Consider the following 19068-nt stretch of genomic DNA (forward strand, 5'->3'; position numbering starts at 1 on the left):
GTGCGTGTCCTTGGAATTATGTTTGATTCTGTGAGAGAGGCATTTAGGCCGTCCGCATGCTGCAAATGTATTGATCTGTGTTTAAAGGCTTCGTGAGCTTAGTTGCACTATATTGCCAAAAGTATTCACTGGTCTGCTTTCGCACACATATGAACTTGAGCTACATTCCATTCTTAATCCACAGGGTTTAATATGATGTTGTCCCACTATTTGCAGCTATAGCAGCTTTGTGTTGTCTGGGAAGGCTTGCAGTCTCCGCTCTAATTTATCCCAAAAATGTTACATTGAGTTGAGGTCAGGAGTCTGTGCAGGCCAGTCACGTTCTTCCACACTAAACTCGCTCATCCATGTTTTTATGGCCTTTGCTTTTTGCGCTGGCAGCAGTCACGTCGGAACAAGAAAGGGCCATCCCCAAACTGTTCTCACAAAGTTGGGAGCATCAAATTGTCCAAAATGTCTTGGTATGCTGAAGCATGAAGCGTCCCTTTCACTGGAACTAAGGAGAAGAGCCTAACTCCTGAAAAACAAACCCACATCATAATTTAACCCCCCCCATCAAACTCTACACTTGCTACAATGCAGTCAGACAAGTACTGTTCTCCTGGCATCCACCAAACCATCATCCATCAGATTGCCAGACAGAGAAGCGTGATTCATTATGTCGCCAGTGCTCTAGAGTTCAGTGGTGCCGGAAACCCACTCCATGAAGCTCTCTGTGCGCTGTTCCTGAGCTGATCTGAAGGCCACATGAAGTTTGGAGGTCTGTAATGATTGACTCTGCAGAAAGTTTGCGGCCTCCATTCCTCAGCTTCTGCTGCCTCTGCTCTGTGATTTTACCTGAACTAGCACTTCGTGGCTAAGTTTCTGTCATTCTCAGTCACATCCACTTTGTTATAGTACCACTAACAGCTGGAATATGTTAGTAATGAAGAAATTTAACGACTGGACTTGTTGCACAGTTGCCGTCCCCTCATGGTACTACGCTGGAACTCACTGAGCTCCTGAGAGCGACCCATTCTTTCACACATGTTTGTAGAAGCAGTCTGCATGCCTGGTGCTTGATTTTACACTATGGTCATGAATACTTTTGGCAATATAGTGTACATGTATGCCTTTTTACACCTATTTTTGTCTGATTACGCATGCATGGTTACTGTGTGCGTGCATTCTGCCTCTCAACTTACCTTTCGGCACTCACGTACTCGTCTTCAACGGGAACACAGGGCACCTTCCCCAATTTGACGCCCGTCTGGATGTCTCTGAATTGCAGACCCAGGTTTTCTCCCCAGATGGTCACCCTGGTTCCGCCTTGTCGAGGCCCCGTCTCAGGGAATAACTGCACAGACAAGACAATGGGGGACAGATATCAGAAAGGATGAAGTGATTTTTTTTTTGTTTCTCTCCATTCTAAATTTACAATTGTCCCCAAAATGGTCCTCTAAGACTACATCAGGGCATAAATGGATATGAAAAAACCCCCACAAATATGTGCACACTTTAAACTGAGTCATCCACATCTGTGGATTTAGTTTTGATGAAGAAGAATCACCCTCTTGGCTTTGAAAAGCACAGAAAATTTGTTAAAGAGAGGGCATAAAACCCATAAACACCGGTATACAGAAGCAAACCAGCATCATCTCTGCTTAATTGAAACTTATTATAGCAGCTTGGCGCCGTCCACGGGGCTGCGGCAGTGTAACGCTCAGTCGCGTAGACGAACCGTAATGTGATTTATCTAGCCAGATTATGGCGTGTAACGGGGACAGGTGTGGTGTGACAAAACAAATATGGTGACTGATGGACGGCAGTTGTCACCGACACACACACTCACACACATCAGTAGCAGACACGCACACGCAAACCTAATCCCTAACAAGCATCACGAGGTAATTATGTGTAATCTGTCCATTGCCCGGTTCTCCTGCAGTGCTTGGCTGAGCACATAGCGCGGTGTGGAAAAGCAAACTCAGGGTACGTCATGGCTGCACGGCATTATTATACTACAAACAGTAACCGACAACAGACCTTGACAAATGGAGATTTTAGCAGCATGGGGGATGAACAATTTGTCTTCCCAGACACTTAAGATTTAATTCTAAATGTTTACATGGAGCAAATCAACTGAGATCTAAATCCTTTCTCGTACCGTTCTTCAGAAAGAAAAAAAAAAATCAGCAAATGAAAATCAAAGGCAGAACAGCTGGAGTTTAAATGCCTTGCTCAAGGGTAGCATTCCAATTATTGATGCAGGGAATTCTTTCACATTCTGTACACTTAAAGTTACTAAATTGTTCAGGGCTTGCATTAAACAACACTCAGAGAGTGAGTTGCCTTAGCAGTGGTCTGCAGTCCTGGAACGCTTCTTGTTTAATATGGCCTGAGGTGATGTGGGAAACTGGCCTGTGGTCATCTTCCACTCAAAAGTGAAATTTCAGTGGTATAGCAATGCATTAGTGTAAACACGAGGGCTCCACAACATTTACACGATTTGAAAAAATACATGTTGTCATCCAGACATCTTGTTCAGGAAACTCCTGGCTTATTTCATGAAGACGCTGCCAAACCTGTGTGGCTGTGACCTGTCACCACATAAAATCCATTCCATATTATGAAATAAAAAAATAAAACATGGGGCGCATTGAACTGGTGAGCAGCTGAGCTGATGTCCTACACAAAGAAAGAATGTAAAAATACATTCCATGTCTAAAACTACCACGGTTGGTGTCCACAGTTCCCAAAAACATACATATAGCTGTTAAATGAGATGATGCAGCTTTTTAACATGCGTTGCTTGTGTCGATCTCTTAGTTTTAAAATCTGACATACTGTTTTTTAACTAGAAACATTTAAAGTTTTGCATATGATTTTTAACTTATCACATTCTGGCTTTCCCCCAACATTTTAAAAGCCTTTCATCATTTTTTTTAAGCTAATCTAATTACCTATTGACTCTTTTAAATTAAAGATATCAGATGAAAGATAAGCAGGCAAGCCACACTTTGGAACCAAAGGGAAAATCACAATACCATTGGCAGTGTTATTCTATAATATAAAGAGACATAATCACAATGCGTAAACACACCATCAGCAAAAAATATACATTTATTGCAACTGAGATCCCGTGTTTAAGAAAAATAAACAGAATGCATCTTTATGATGACCAGAAACGGGATGATTGCATGTTTGGGTTTGTAAATGGATCCTTTACATGCTGCGAGAAAGAAACAAAAAAGTAAACTGAGGGAGTAAGAAAGAGAATATTCCCGCTGCTTACTATTTGGAAGCTTACTCATGCTGGAACCTCAGGCGCCAGCGGAGCCTCTGCACTTTGGTTCCACAAACACGAGAGCTGGTAAACACTGACCAGAGTGAGTAGCCATCAAGCTCCAGGGTATGATATGGACAACAGATGCCGGGGTGTGGAAATGGGCCTTCAGATGGTTTTGGAAGAATGGAGCTATGATACCACAAAACACAATATCAGCTAGCCACCCAGCCCTGGGATATAAACACTGGCAGGGCCACAGACAGAGAAGCAACAGAGAGAAAGAAAGAAGAGTGCTTTTAAAGGGATTTCCACCATTATGAGGGGGTGGTATTCAGAAAGGGACCAGTGATGACTATGGGGCCATATACTATGACACCGTAAACACACATAATGGTCATAATGGCCATGGCAAAAACCTTGCATGGGAACATAATTTTAACTAATAGTATCCAAGAAAGTGGTGTTCCCCCAGAATTTTCTATCTGTTTGTCTGAATTCCTCTAAAATACAGCTTTTATATGTAATAACACCTAAAGTGAAGGTGGACAGACATTCACAGTACTATATATCCATACAGAGTATGGACTTGAGTAAGAGACGCAGAGGGGGTTAGAGATAGAGCAAATCACAGCAGCTTATGCACCAATTCTGAACAATTTGCAACCACAATAGTGTAGCTGTATCTTGTAGAGGCTAATATGTATATATGTTTCCATGTGTAGCTTTATTAGTAAAGGCACTGATAGTGACGAGAACTTAAGTGAAACTTTAACCCAACTCGTCTTGGAGTTAGGAGAGAGTGTTAGGGAATCTGCATACACTGAGCTTTATGAGTTCCTCAGAAAGGAAAACATCAACAAAGCCACGGAACTGGTATACCCAGCTGTATCTAAAGCAGTGGACCAATATTGGACCGATTGTTCCATGACTTATATTCTACCATAGGCCTCTGTCGCATCGGCCTAAAGAGGGTTTGGCAACAAGCTGGGAAAGTCTCGCTGTTAGGGAAAACTATATTCCCCAACTGGTTGGCAAGTGGTTGCTGGTTGTTGCTAGGTGAAATCAGTTGCAAGTTGCACTTCCCGTGGAGTCACTTAGAGTCTGGTCTCTAAGCCTGAGTGAATTGGGCTTTAGCCATTAATTCATAGCAACTGCCAGTAACCACCTGTCAATCGTTCTGGGAAAAGAGTTTTACCCTAGCAACTGGTAGTTGCCAGATGGTCACGACTGGTTTCTACGCCTGTGTGACTGGGACCTTAGGTGCTTCATAGAACAGACTTCAGTAAGTTTAGGAGTTTTGCCTCAGATGAACTATATTAGGATATGTATATGAGTACTATACCTTTAAGCTAGTATAAATGAAAGAATGCAGTGGATCTTATATTTATTTAGTTGTCCACCGTTATAAAATTTCCTCTGACATGGAAGAATGAATTTCTATTGGAAGCTCTGAAAATATCTTAGTATAAAAGCGTGGCAACACATAAAATGATAACCAGTGCTCACTGAGCCTCTGGGCATGCAGAGATGCCACAGTGTGGAAATGGGACCTCAGGCAGATTTGGACTCATGTTTGCAGTGATTTGACACAACACGACTGCATTCAGAGGTGCATAACCCCCGGTCCCTGGGTTATGTAAAGCACAGACACCACGAAGTTGAAAACGTACCTCAGGCGTTTTGGATTCTTTAAGAAAGTAATCTGATATAACAGAACTACATTTGTGCTGTAACACACAAGCCTTAAGTCATAACTGCAAAAGACTAGCAGATGTAATTGTTCCACATGAGAAACCAGACTGAGGTTTGACTGAGATCGAGGAACACAAACACTAGAGGATGCATACTACTAAAACATAGAGTCTGCCAGCTTCTAACCACTAACCACTGAATGCTGGAGTTGGTCAGCTAATAGTCTAACATTCAATCTGAACAGCTTTGCTATGTCCCCATTATGCAGTCTGACATTGTTTCATACTGTTTGAATTTTCTCTGACTCTGAGTGGCAGCCTTGAATGGGAATGTGGAATTTGAGTTTTGACAATGATGAAAAGCATCACAGCTAATAAAGAACCATTGCATTAGACCATTATATTGCACTGTTGGTCATATAACATATTATATACTGTAACATGGATGGAAAACAATCTACTAAATCTTATTGCACATTTTTCTTCTTTTGCTTGGCCACTTCTTTTAAGTACCACTGAGCGGGAATCACTTGGTGGTAAAGTACTGGGGCATCACTCTGTGGTGATGTGACCTTTTATATTACAGGCCTAACCACAGTGTAGCCACATCAAATCATCAGTATTACAGCAGTGGTTTCCTCGTAATCTGTCATCCGGCATCTACAAACATTTTATTTGTGGGCACAATCCTGCTGTGGGCTGAATGGTAACCAATAGCACATGGGAGCCATGGAAGGGCAGATAGAAACTGGGAAAGTTATTTATGTGGTCAGAAAATGGTTCGAGAGTTCTGGTAACTAAACTGTCTGAGACAAATATTATTGAAATATTTATCATTGTTCAGCGCTTCCAAACAGAATATGAATTGTGTTCAGATTCAGATTACAATAACATTAAAAGGCTTTTATTTTTAGGGGCATCACCTTTATATTCAGAGACTTTGAACACTTACCTGGTGATACTATGAAGATGCACCAAAACACCTGCCTTAAATAGTGAAAGCAGTGTTGGTTTGGAAAGACTGATTTCTAGAATAAAGTGTTATTTTAAAATGACAGTGTGACAACTTTAGTGTTTATAATCACAGACACTAAGAAACTGTTTGACATTAAAATGCAAAAATATAAAAATCTATTTTTAACCCTCAACTGCATGAAGTTTGTGAAGCTTTGAATGTTTAAAACGCAGCTTTTGCTGTGTGTCCAATTTAACCCTTTAATAAAATATCTTGGCTATTTTTTGAAATTCCCACCTCGATAAATACAAAACTGAGCCACTGTTGAGTCAAAAATTGAATCTTAATTTTAAGATTAGACTTAACTGACTGTTACGGGGTCATTGGATCAGATTGGGTTTGCCGTGTAATCTCGCCCTTCGGTGAGCTGGGACATCGCAGAATACATGCTGTCATGCCGGCCATGCTTGCTGTCTTTTTTGAGATCTTGCAGTTCCAGCAAGAGAATGTAAACAGATGCAGGCAATCAAAGTGGTGCATATAACTACATGCTCCATTCCACTTAGCCACCCTAACAACATCTTTTTTCATATTTATGGTAGAAAAAACAAAAAAACATTTAGTGGTAAGTGTCAGTGACATTCCACGGTCTCCTTTTGCTACATAGCTGTCAGTGTCTTCTTGTGTGGTCACCCCTCCTAGACTCAGCATTGGTTTTATACTGTTAAGATTTTGTGCATGGCCCCCATCAGTGTGAAATTGTGTGATGTGAATAGAGCCATCCCCCCAAAAAATTGCTAATCAGATAGGAATCAATGCTAAAACGTAATTTTGGGTTAGACATTTATTTGCAACGGCATCCATGTCAACATCTGCTGGTAACACAGGTTAACAGGTAACACAGTTATACTACATATGTCTAAAAACTGCTATGTTGCTCGTAAAGTTCCAGAAATAAGCTGAGAAAAACTGCTAAGAAGTAGACAGGAACAGTGGCAGCCTACCTTACCAACTCTGTTTGATTAGCAACAAAGTATTGTGCCAGACCAGAAGAGAAAACAAGAGACGGAGCTAAGCACGGCTTTTTGCATAGACCATCACTGTTCTAATCTAATGAGCTTCATGTTGTATTGCAAAGAAAATATATATTTTCTTACTTCCTTTATGTGTAGTTATTAGGTTTTGTTGCACTGATGTAACCGGAGCCTTGTCGTCTCGTCTCTCTATATGCTGCACTGGATATAGCAGAGATGACAATAAGAAGTTTACTTTGACTTTGATGTTATTGATGTATTTTTTCTTGTCACCTCCGGCTGAAAACAGCTAAATAAAAGGACAGTGATCACAAAAACGTCATAGTGTTATCCTTAGTTATGCTGCAATAGGTGTAGGCTGCCGGGGGATTCCCATGATGCACTGAGCATTTCTTCTTCAGTCACCTTTCTCAATCACTATGTGTTAATAGACTTCATACTTCCACAGCATGTCTTTTGTTCTGTCTTCCTTCTCTCACCCCAACCGGTTGTAGCAGATGGCTGCCCCACCCCCCCGAGCCTGGTTGTGCCGGAGGTTTCTTTCTGTTAAAAGGGAGTTTGTCCTTCCTACTGTTGCCAAAGTCCTTGCTCATCTTTGGGATTGTTGGGTTTTTCTCTGTATGTATTATTGTAGGGTCTACAATATAAAGCGCCTTGAGGCAAATGTTGTTGTGATTCGGTGCTGTATAAATAAAACTGAATTGAACTGAGTAGAGACCAATGAACCTTTTTTACATTAAAATTATTATGACCAAAAACTTAAATCCTCTATTTATTGAAGCTTCAAGTAAGAACGGCCAGTCCACATAGCCTGTTTTCACTGACATATGTAACAATCAACTGTCATATATTGAACACTGCACGGTTTAGCTAATGAGCCGCTTTTTGCCGACGTGTTAATTACACTATTCAAGTCAACAAAATGACTTTCAGTGAGCAGAAGTAGGAATTACAATAACAGATACACCTGAAAAAAACAGAGACTCTAAAGTTATCACCCATGTTAAAAGTAATATCTGCTACAGGCAGAAAGCTTGTGTGAATGAAGAGAAATAAAGACATCTGATATTGTCTCCCTCTCTTTCCTTATCATAGAAATAACAGCGAGATATAAAAGTTTCTACTTTTATATCTTGTTAGACATTCATTAGTCTGTTTCACACAACCTGGACCATTACCATAATATGAAAACACATCACTCACGCACCCTCTCCTTCACATTTATGGCAACATAAAACAAACATGCTGTAAGCGTCCGCATTCACAAACAGGCTGACTCAAATACAGACGGAAGAATACATCCACACAGCACTAATGATGTCTGAACACACCAATTGTTACTATTAAAGTCAGACCGAGTTGTGAATGAATCATACTATAAAAACTGAAACGTTCCTCGAACTGAGACTTTAATAAGCCTCACGTCTCTGAAAACATATGCAAATAGATAATGGATGATAATGAGTTAGGGGACAAAGATTTAACAACTGATATCAAGAAAGTGTCACCAGTTTCATTTGTACTTCATAGCCATTTGAGTTTCGCACAGAAAATTCATTATTTTTGTCAAAATTAAAAGATAAGACGCATATTAACCAAACCTCCACAGTACTACATGTAACGGCAGCGGCATACAAAAAGCACCATAACTAAAAGACAGTTTTAAAAAAGAAGAAAAAGCCAAACAAAGTTTTACGTGGCTCTCTCGCGCTCTCTCTTCCTGGAGTAGCGGTTTGATGTAATAGTGAGTAATAACACCATTTCTGTGCCAAGGGCAGGCGCAAGGTCCCATCATGTGTGCGTTTTAATAGCAACACATTAAAATGGAGCAGCTTTCATTCTGGGTTCAGGACACGTAGGGCTTTCGTGACCACAGGGGCTTCAACAAAGGGAGCTGACGCAACGGCCTATCAAAGTTTGCCGTGCCTTGGATCTCCACAGGTGACACGACTGTCTTCACGAGTTGACAAGATTATGCTCAAAGAAGCCGCGCTGCTTTTATTCGCAGGCGATTTTAGAAACTGTATATCACTTGGAGGCAGTTTCAATCAGAAGACTTTCTTTTGGCTGTTGCTGGTTGCGGCTGGTTGGCATTGGAGGCTTCTCACCCCTTGTGTTTCCAGTGATGTCTCGTGCAGCACTGCGTGTGCTTATCCTTACTTACTTTGAAGCCTCACATTTGCATCGGTGGAATCAGTGGACTTAATTATCTTCAGAGCAGAGTTACATTTCAGTTCAAACAGCAAGTGAAAGATAAAAGTTTTAGTAAATGTTTTTTCGCCTACTGTACACCTCAGGAAATAACGTGAGAAACTACAGATCTCTCTGCTGCTGCTTTGACAAAAAGCATTATGACCATCAATGAGTCAAAAGTGTAGTTTCCACAGTTCCTCCCCTCAGAAGCTTTTGTCTTTAATTCTATAAAAAATGTGAAATAAGTACTTGTAATTCTAATGGATTGAAGATCATTAAAGACCGAGTGCGTTGCAAACAACACAAAATTCCGGATTTTTCCAATGCAAACTTGTTGTGTAACGTATACACACATCAAAAGCGTTGTGGGTTTTTTTTTTTCTGAATAATATCATCTCCAAGAAACACGGGGTGAAAAAATGAGTTTGAGGCAGGGACCCAACACTTTCTCACTCCCAAACCGTAACATTTTACGCTAAGTGACAAATCGTTGATATGTTACACTTCTGGGCACCCGACACGTCCATATATTACGAGATCAGAAAAATCAGGAAACAGGAAACTGCTTGGAATGAATACAGAAGAGGATTAGGGCCACTGGAAAAAAAAGTGGGAACGTCTTTTTTTTTTCTTCTTTTACAGAATTCTGAGAAAAGAGTCAGAGTTCTAGAAAAGAAGAAAAAAACTAGATGTCCCACAGTCCCATAACCCGGCGTGTAGCATAAGAACGCGGACGGTCACCTTTCGCGTTCCTCAGGAATGCCGCGGGACTAGACAAATTGTCACTGTATTACGCCTCGGGAGTGAGAACGTGCTGAGAGACCACATCTCAGGAGGTGGAGAGATCCTTTCAGAGACCCAGAGCGACGTCTACCTCTGTATCTAAGGTAAACTAGTATTATTTTACTATTGCCATATCATTGTATATTTAGCACGGGAATGTCTTGAGCCACAGCACACCTGTAAATCGCAGCGGTCTGACTGGTCAGATCTGTTTATTCCGATTGGAAAAATCAAGCTTTTTAAAAAAATTATTATATAAATTTAATAAATTATATAAATTATATAAATGCAGCAAATTTGTCCATTTAATCCAAAGATGCAAAAACAGGTGAGTTCAAAGATTATTTTAAAAACACAAACTTGCGTCCTTTTTAAGCTATAATGTATTATTTATATATTAGATTCATTAAAACACTGCTACACAATGAAAATTCAAAAATGAGGGCTAAATCATGTTATCACGCTTAAAATTCTCCTCAATTAAGGTGCTTTGATACGAGACCACAACTCAACCAGTTTAAAGAACTCACTTCTTTAATAAGGGAAAAATCATCAGAGGTGGTTTCTATTAATTTCCAATGCAGCATCATTGTTTAGTTAGTCATATTAAAAATGTTTCTGTTATTTGGAGTACACTGAGACTCATGTGAAAGGTCACCATCTCATTCCTGTCTTTCCATGAACCTGGAAACTTTTTCACATTAACTGCAGAAAATGTGACGAATGAGTCTGAGTGTGTTGCATTTTATTTCAGTTTTGATGCATTCGTGTGGGAGGGTGTCAGAAAAAAAGGCTGAATGCTTTTAATTATGTGTGTTACTCACACAGAGTGGATCAGACACCTGTAGAGTAATAGATGCCATTTACTCTCACATTCTACACTACAAAATGCTAAATGACCCAGTACTCCACAGTCAAGTACAAAGTGACAACTGTCAAAAAGCAGCTACACACAGAACAGCCGCACAAGCATCTGAAAGTATCCTAGCATGCTCTCTCACACATACACTATCTGTATATCTCAAAGCCTGTCATGTTCACAGTGGGTGGTACCAACTTTTAAGTGTGCAGCCTTAACAGGCAGACACACTTACTTACCTTGGTGATCTTGGGGTGGGTGCAGCGGCTGTTTCCAGATGTGGCGTGCATCCACCCTCCACCTTCTGCCAGCTGGAGGGGGAGGTGGGAATTGCCTCCTCCGGTGCACTCCTGCCTGAGGGAACACTTCCTGTCCTGAACACACCAACCGCACTCAAACCTGGGGTTGGCCTTCAGGCACATACCACAGCTGTCCCGCAATGCCCTGCACTTGTACAGGTGAGCTGGTGGAGAGACGGAAAGAGGCGGAGAGAGTCAACATATGCAATAGGATTTGAGCTGTAATCAAACATTATTAACAGTCATAGTAATGGCTACCTTTGCTTGGTAGGAATTAATTTATGGCTATGGCATGTAAAAGTTTACACAAATGGCATGCTAGTCACCCAGTTTCCAAAATCAGTGTGAAAATGACGTTCTGTTGTCATTTTTGCTCGTGTGTTTGAGATCATTATCTTGTTGCATGACCTACTTTAGGTAAGTGTAACTGTCAGACAGATGGCTTAACATCTGACACGAGAATACTGTGAACAGAGGGTTTATGGTCAACTCAGCAGCTGCAAGGTGCCCAGGTTCTGTGGCTGCAGAACACCACCGAGCTTGACAGAGGGTATGAGCTGTTTGTGCTGATGTGTTGTGTTTGAGTATTCAGGCCAAATATCTCCACTTTGGGCTCGCCTGTCCAATGGACGTTGTTCTAAAAGGCCTTTGGCTTTGTCAAATGCAATTTTGCAAAGTTAAGCCATGGTGACATGGTCTTTATCTTGGAAACCCCCCAGAAAAGCTAGATTTTTTGTTCTTTTTCTAATTGCGCTGTCTTGGATATTAAAATCTAAATTCTAATGAAGGCATAACCCTTCTCAGACTACAGCAACAGTTGCTTCTTTAAGATGATTGCTGATGGTAACGCATACCACAATGCTCCAGACCAGCAAACTACCAAAACTCCTTTTTATTTTTAACATACATTTGCTAGTGATTTGCACCATGTGGCTACTTAGCCTTAGACTGTAAAGATGTTTTTCTTTTTTTCTTTTCTTTTTTTTATATACACGGATATATTCCGCTTGCTTCAGCCTAACCCATTGCCTTAAAAAAAAAAACATTGACTAACAATTTTAGCTTGTTTGAATTAATAGAAAAATATCTTTTAGCGCCAAGCTAGCTCACAGCCTGGTTTACAGGCTTTTATGCTAGGCTAAGCTAACTAACCACTGCCAAATTCTTCATTTAGCAAAGGCAGTCTTTACCTAATTTTTTAATTTAAGGAGAAAGCACTCCAGCAGACTTCCAAAAACAATAAATAAATGCTTCGTTTATGTATTCAAGTACCCTACATTTATCTTATTGAGCAGGCTATCTGTCATGTTTCAAATTTTGAGAAATGTTATATTCTGCATGATGTTCATGAAATATTTGATGAACAGAAAGTTTTGTAAGTTTTTTTTTTTTTCATTTGAAAGAAAGCAGCAGTGGCAAGAAAAAAAAGCAATCAGGAGTGTCTGTGTATGAGGAAGAGAAAGAGCAAAGGAACAGCATAAATGAATGTTAATCACCCACACAACACCTAAAACCTTCAGTAGGTGATTATTACCACTCCGAGGCTGTGCCGATGAGAAAATAACTGTTTCCGCAGATAAATGGAGGGAAAAAAATTAACAAGCCACCAAGAGGGATATCACAGAAATTAATTCAACAGGTAATGTCTTCAAACGCCAATAGGGAATTGATAATTTGTTGTGTTAAAAAAAAACAACACATTCCTCCCCAAACTCTGCAGAGTGGGGAAAAAAGTCATTAAAAGTAAAACTGAATAAATAAATAGATAAATAAATAAATTAAAACCTCAAACACCTAAGAAGTTGGAGGAGAGGGAGATGAAAGGAAGCAGGGAGGAGGGGGGAGGATAAATTTTAGCTGTGCTTGTTAACAAAACAGCAACAAGGATTGTTATGAATTTAAAGATGGTGTGAGGCCCCGCGAGGCCGAGAGAATCGGAGAGAACACAGCAAGCCAAAAACAGGGAGAGGAAATGAGAGAGACCTTATTCAACAGAGAGTGTGAGAGTCCATGCAAACAAGACAGCTGAACGTACCAGAAATGTTTTTTTGGTTTTCTTTTACTTCTGTTTTGTCATCTGCTTATCACTATCATAATCATCTCAGTCGCTGCAACATTGTCAAAACCTGCCAGCAGGTTTGTTTGCCGTCACACCAGTTAAACAGATGAAGTGGGAAAACAGAGATGGGTGAGGGGGGGGAGAAAAAGCACGAGAACATGTAACAAGCTCTTCCCGCCTCCTACTTTCTGTCAGACAGACAGCAGCCGGACTTCAAAGCGAGCCTCTTCCGTATTCATCTGCCCGCCTCGGGCCTCGGCTCGGCCTAATCTGATTAGCTACGGCTCGTCTTAAAAGTAGCGCGACGCTAATTAATCTGAACCAAATGAATGATTTAATTAACATTAACATCTCCACTTTACACCGGGGCAAATCTGGGCCGGCGCCGAGCGGCTCTGCCTCAGACGAATGACACGGCTCTGATTCAGGAAGAGGAAGACGGGGATGGAACTGGGAGGGATTATTAGAGGACGGAGAGAAGAAGAAGGGAAAAAAGGAGGAGAACGCCTTTATGAAGACTGTATGAATGAGGATGGATTTAGAAAGCACGCTTTTAAGAAGCGCGCTGATGTTTGTGTTGTGTTTGAAGAGCAAACCGTTACCTTTGGATGCCTGCCTGCACGGATTCTCGCCAGGCACCACCACCTCGAAGTCGCAACAACAGGAACATTTGTGTCGAGTTCACACTGACACCTACACCGCGTCGAAGATCCTTGGATTTCACACTCTCGGAGAAAAACGCCACTCCGTGTTATGCAAAGTACTCGCTGTGGCACACAGTCCCTGGGGCCCGATTCACAAGAGTTACCTGGATAATGTTTGCCATATCCTCAAAGCTGAATAAATGGATGTCAGAAACCCTATTATGAGTTTTATTCCAGGTTAAACCTGTAGAAACTTGTTTAAAAAAAAAAGAAAAAAAGTGTGCTATGTTCATAATTTGCAAAAATGACCCCCTCCCCCCTCCAAATTCTTCACAGCTCACACCTGTGAAGTGTTTATTTTCAAAGAATCAACCGTGAGCTGTGAGGAAATGTGGGAATTAAAGCTAATAATGGATTCTGTAACAAAAGCAGAGATTCTAACCCTTAAATAGTAAAAGCAATGTTACATTTCAGTCCTTTCTATAATTGTATATATTTCCCACCACTCTAGTTTATTTCAGACTTGTGTATTTCTTCCTCTTGCTGTGGCGTTGTGGATCATGCTTTTTGCACTATAGACCTCAGTTGAAAACTGTAAACCAGGGCTAAAAAAAGCACAAGCTCCCTGCAGCACTCTAAGAAGTTATATTACATTATATTAATCATCTTTAAAAGTTTGTCTTTTCACTGACAGAAAACAGAATTTAGCCTTCGAGAAATGGACTTTTTGCTAACTGCATTAGGGATCTCCATCCGGCTACTTGCCCGCTGGCCTTGTTACCCTCTGAATTTAACCGCACACGCTGGTTTATGTGAAGCTGGACTTCTTCATTGTCATCCACTGCTGAATGATGCAGTGAAAGGAAACACACAAGCAGATTTGATTTAAGGCACCAGAAACACTGTGTACCAAAGAACCTGAAGAAGTATTTTAATCTCTCCAAAGTTTATTACCGAGGCCTTTCAAATCCAAACAGCAACAGCTGCCTAGAAAAAAACATGGAATAAAACAATATTTCTAAGAGAGGATCTGTCATACTAATTTCCAGCATCATCTTTTTACTGTGGGTGGCTGAGGCTGGCTCAGGAGGAAGAGTAGGGCATCTAATCAGGAGGTTAGTGGTTTGTTCCCTGGCAGCTCCAGTCTGCATGCCAAAGTATCCTTGGGGTAAAAAAGTGCTTGTGTGAATGAGAGACGCTGTGTAAAGCTGTTAAGCAGAGTTGAAAAATAATAACCAGTCCATTTACTCTTAGACTCAACTAGAGTTGCTTTGCATGAGGCACAGTTCTAATTATCTTTGTGTTACAGTGAGCTTTACCAGAGCCCCTCAACTCATGCCTCTCCCTGTAAGGCCAACCAGCTTTAAATCCACGTGAGCATCTACCAGTGTAAGAATATGCTGTACTAACACATCTGAAACAATTAGAACATGGTGAAGTTCATTGTTTTGTCATTTAATTCAAAAAGTTTAAAAAAAAAACCACTTTAAAAACGTATTAATAAATTCTGTAGTCTACTTTATAACTAATCAAATTCAGGCTTGTGACAATCAGAAATCCTGTAGCTTCAATTATCACAGTATATGTTATACGAATAATTCCTAAGATCAATCAATATGGGGCAGGGATAGCTCAGTAGGTAGTGTGGTCGCCCCATGATCGGAAAGCCGAGGGTTTGAAACGGCTACCCTGAGGTACCCCTGAGCAAGGTACCGTCCCTACACACTGCCCCCCGGGCGCCTGATTGGTGGCTGCCCACTTCTTCACTGAGTGAATGGGTTAAATGCAGAGAGAGTATTTTCCCCACTGGGATCAATAAAGTATACATTATTATTAAAAAAGGCCTTACAACGATGTCCATCTCCTGAAAAGTATGTTTCTGTACTTGGTTGGAGCATCAGTGCACTCCTACCTTCTTCTAAGCTCTTGAATAGACTTTATTGGAACGAAGGCTGCAGCCCTCCCTGTTGCTTGGATACCTTGCTTGGATCACATCACACTTTTAACTTCCAGTAAACTTCATATTAATATACAAATATTCATATTAATATACAAATGCACTAGTATATGACAGAAATAACAAAAAGCATACCGGATCCATTTTAGCATCTATGCAATTATATAATTGTGGCTTAAAAACATTTACAATACATTTAGAGTCAAATTTCAGGCAGCACACGCGATCAAATATTTCACCTATAACCTTCCCAAAATCATGCAACTCCAGCGGTGAATACCCAAAGGTAACAGGTAACACAAACACAAAACTCTGATAGTTTGACAAATCTTAAATACACATATTGGTTTGGCCATGCCAACAAACATGCTAACACTGCGGCCTTGCACAAACACAGAACCATCAGAGTTTTGTGTTACCTGTTACCTTTTCAATGCTGGATTTACTATCAGCCCTTAGGATACATATATTACTGTAAATTCCTAAAAAAAACAACTCATGTCCAATGCTTAAAAATGTCAAAAACTTGTGTAAAACTAAAAGTCATTAAGCAAATAATCTGAATTTATACCCAAAATTTGAGCCAGCACAGCGAAGTAAAAAAGAAATTAATCAAGCATAATGTTCAACAACTAAAACAAATTTTTCCATTCAGGAATGGAAGTAAAAAACTGTAATTTGGCATCGCAATTAAAAAATAATAATAATGTGCTTTACTATTTTACATTTACTATTTTTTTCACCGCTTTGTTGTAAAACGGCGACATTTGAAAATCCATAGATAACAACAGTAATTATATTTTAGCATTCAAAATGTAATTTCAGTTAAAGAGTGTGCTCATACTGGTGGATTAACCACGACACAAACATAACAAATTATTTTGGTGATTACCAGTACAGTTAATTTAGATTTAGATTTGGCATAACCATACATCGGTTAATACTATATCCTACAAACTCCTACTGTGTTTGACACCTCATCTTAGTTTTATTGCTGTAGTGACTGTTAGTGGTAGCAAATGTCATTATTACATTGTCTCAACAATGTTTATTATTTGATGGGGTAGCTCATTGCTCAAAGCGCAGCACCTGCAGATTCTCTGATAAATGTGGGTCTGTATTGCTTGCCTGACACTCTTCACAGTTAAAAAGTCATTAAATCTACAGTTAAAAATTACAGCAATGACTCCATCAAGCTGATTGGATAAAAATGCGATCATTTAGTTCATCGCGACAGCTACAATATTGCGCTGCACGTGCCAAACGCAGCAGGTTTAATCCCCGAGGAGGATGTCTCGGCACAGGCGGAAAACCTTAAAAGAGGAAATTTTAAACAAAAAAACATGGCACGGGCAGGAGAATTAGGTCATGACCAATATGCAGCTAATTTCCGAGCCATCTGAAAGTGAATGGCACGTCTAACATCTGTCAAAATGAGGTCAGATACAGCACAAAGGCTGCCAGATTAAAATGTGCAAGGGTGTCAGTTTTTAAGAGCGAAAACAAAACGCGAGAAAGCAACAGAGAGTAGGAAGGGTTCGTTCATCTGAGGCTGCACGTGCATCCGCAGCCAAAGACTGTATGACACACTTGAGAGCAAGACTTTTATTATCTTGTGTAATGGGACGTCTAAAATCATTAGCCTCTACCACCCAATATATTACACTTGATAAAGAATTTAGAATTGGTAATTGTTTTCCACTTCATGCACAAATAGCGATTAAAAATAATAAATCCCATCCCTCCATGTCGCTTTCTGTTTTTCTTTATCAATCCCTTTACTCACATCTACACCACCACACCCACACCCCGCCATTACGTAGCGCATTTATCAACCTGTCATCCACCCATCGCTCTTCCTCTTCATCCTTTCTTCTGCCTATTGCGTTCTCCATTTGTTTATCTTCCTCTCTAACATCCATCCCTATTAATTTCTGCGTTGGGATGTTTGTTTGTTATCATCGCTATCCATCAATCACTCCCTCTGCCCCTCTTTTCTTCTTTTAAATCCCTAACTCGTGAACAGTGTTTTGCCAAACCACTGGTACACTTTCACCTTTCTCCCTGACGGTCTGTCAAAAATGAAATTGCAGATTTCTTACGGAGGAGGACAGCTGCGCACGCTTGTTGTTGCTTCGCAGAAAATCATTACAAGCAAATAAACAAGCAGGGCCGATTCGCCTTCTCTTTTTTTTTCTTGGAGTAACAATGCTTACATGCTTCCCCGAGGGGAGATGACAATAAAGAAGGAGGCGTCAGAGAAGCACAAAGAAGAGAAAGCTCTCTACCTTGAATGTTGAACGGGTTGTCGATGACAAAGTTTCCATTCCACACCACAGACAGGTCAACCGGCAGGTCGCTGATGTCGCTGCCCTCGTAGTCGTACTGCAGGGAAGAGAAAAACAAGACCAGGAACGCGTGAGAAATTGTTCTTCTATAATGGATTGAATGCAAATTGCGAATTGTGTGGGATATAGTGTCATCTGCATAGTGATTCAGCCAGACTTGCTCGTTGCAGGCAGGGAAAGAGCGAAAGAACGCACGCGAGCGGAATTCCATATCCGCCAAAACAGACACATTTCATGGATGCACGTAGAGAAAAACAAAAAACAGATGGGTTACAGTTGAACGGGCATGGAAGAATGCAGGCGGACGAGGGGAGGGAGATAGGCGATGCGGAAAAGGAGAGGTGGTCAAAGACGGCAAGGGAGCCAGAAATCAAAGAGTGCTATGTGTGTGAGAGGACCTTATTCATTTACACATGAGCTAAGTGGTGGGATGAGGGTAAGCGAAAGATAAGATACGGAGCGGTGTAAAGTGAAATTGGCATTTCCAATTTGCTCACTGACACACTGGATTTGGTAGATGGAGCTCAGGCATGCTGTATGGGCAATGGGGCCTGAGACATGCACACACACAGACACACACACACTTGTGATACAAACTGAACTTTTCTCCACTACTGTGGAGTTGATCTGCTATTGTTGTTCACATCTGCTGTACAAAGTTAATAAACTCCTTTTTCTTAACCCCCCCAATTGGAATTGTGATTACTTTTAGCATCTGTTTTATTCCAATTCAGGACCTCATACTTGCTGTGGGAAGGAGGTTGAAGGAAATAATAATGTGATACTTGAGTGTTTTAAAATAAGAATAAAAATGCTGTTTTGTCACGAAGAGCAGTTTTTTTTTTGCTACTGTCATTTTTAAACCTTCTCAATCCCCAAAATTCTCTCCATCAAGGAAATGCTTGTCTGGGCTTCGCTCTTGATCTTGATATCTAGTGTCCTTCTTCTCCATCTCTGGCCACAGGATTCCTTTTCTTC

The 19068-nt window shown here is 40.6% G+C and overlaps 1 protein-coding gene across 3 annotated transcripts in view; it reads right to left on the reverse strand.

The window, feature by feature from the left end:
• The window catches only part of LOC146494956 (plexin-A1-like), a 306263-nt gene that overhangs the window by 76790 nt on the left and 210405 nt on the right, over positions 1 to 19068 (reverse strand). For all 3 annotated transcript variants that reach the window (XM_085145283.1, XM_085145280.1, XM_085145281.1), the window contains exons 11-13: positions 18031 to 18127; positions 11023 to 11246; positions 1185 to 1336 (exon numbers count right to left, since the gene is read on the reverse strand). In XM_085145283.1, the coding sequence (XP_085001409.1) occupies positions 1185 to 1336; positions 11023 to 11246; positions 18031 to 18127 (473 nt within the window). The remainder of the gene's footprint in view (positions 1 to 1184; positions 1337 to 11022; positions 11247 to 18030; positions 18128 to 19068) is intronic.

Source organism: Neolamprologus multifasciatus, chromosome 20, assembly GCF_963576455.1.
Source record: "Neolamprologus multifasciatus chromosome 20, fNeoMul1.2, whole genome shotgun sequence".
Taxonomy (NCBI): domain Eukaryota; kingdom Metazoa; phylum Chordata; class Actinopteri; order Cichliformes; family Cichlidae; genus Neolamprologus; species Neolamprologus multifasciatus.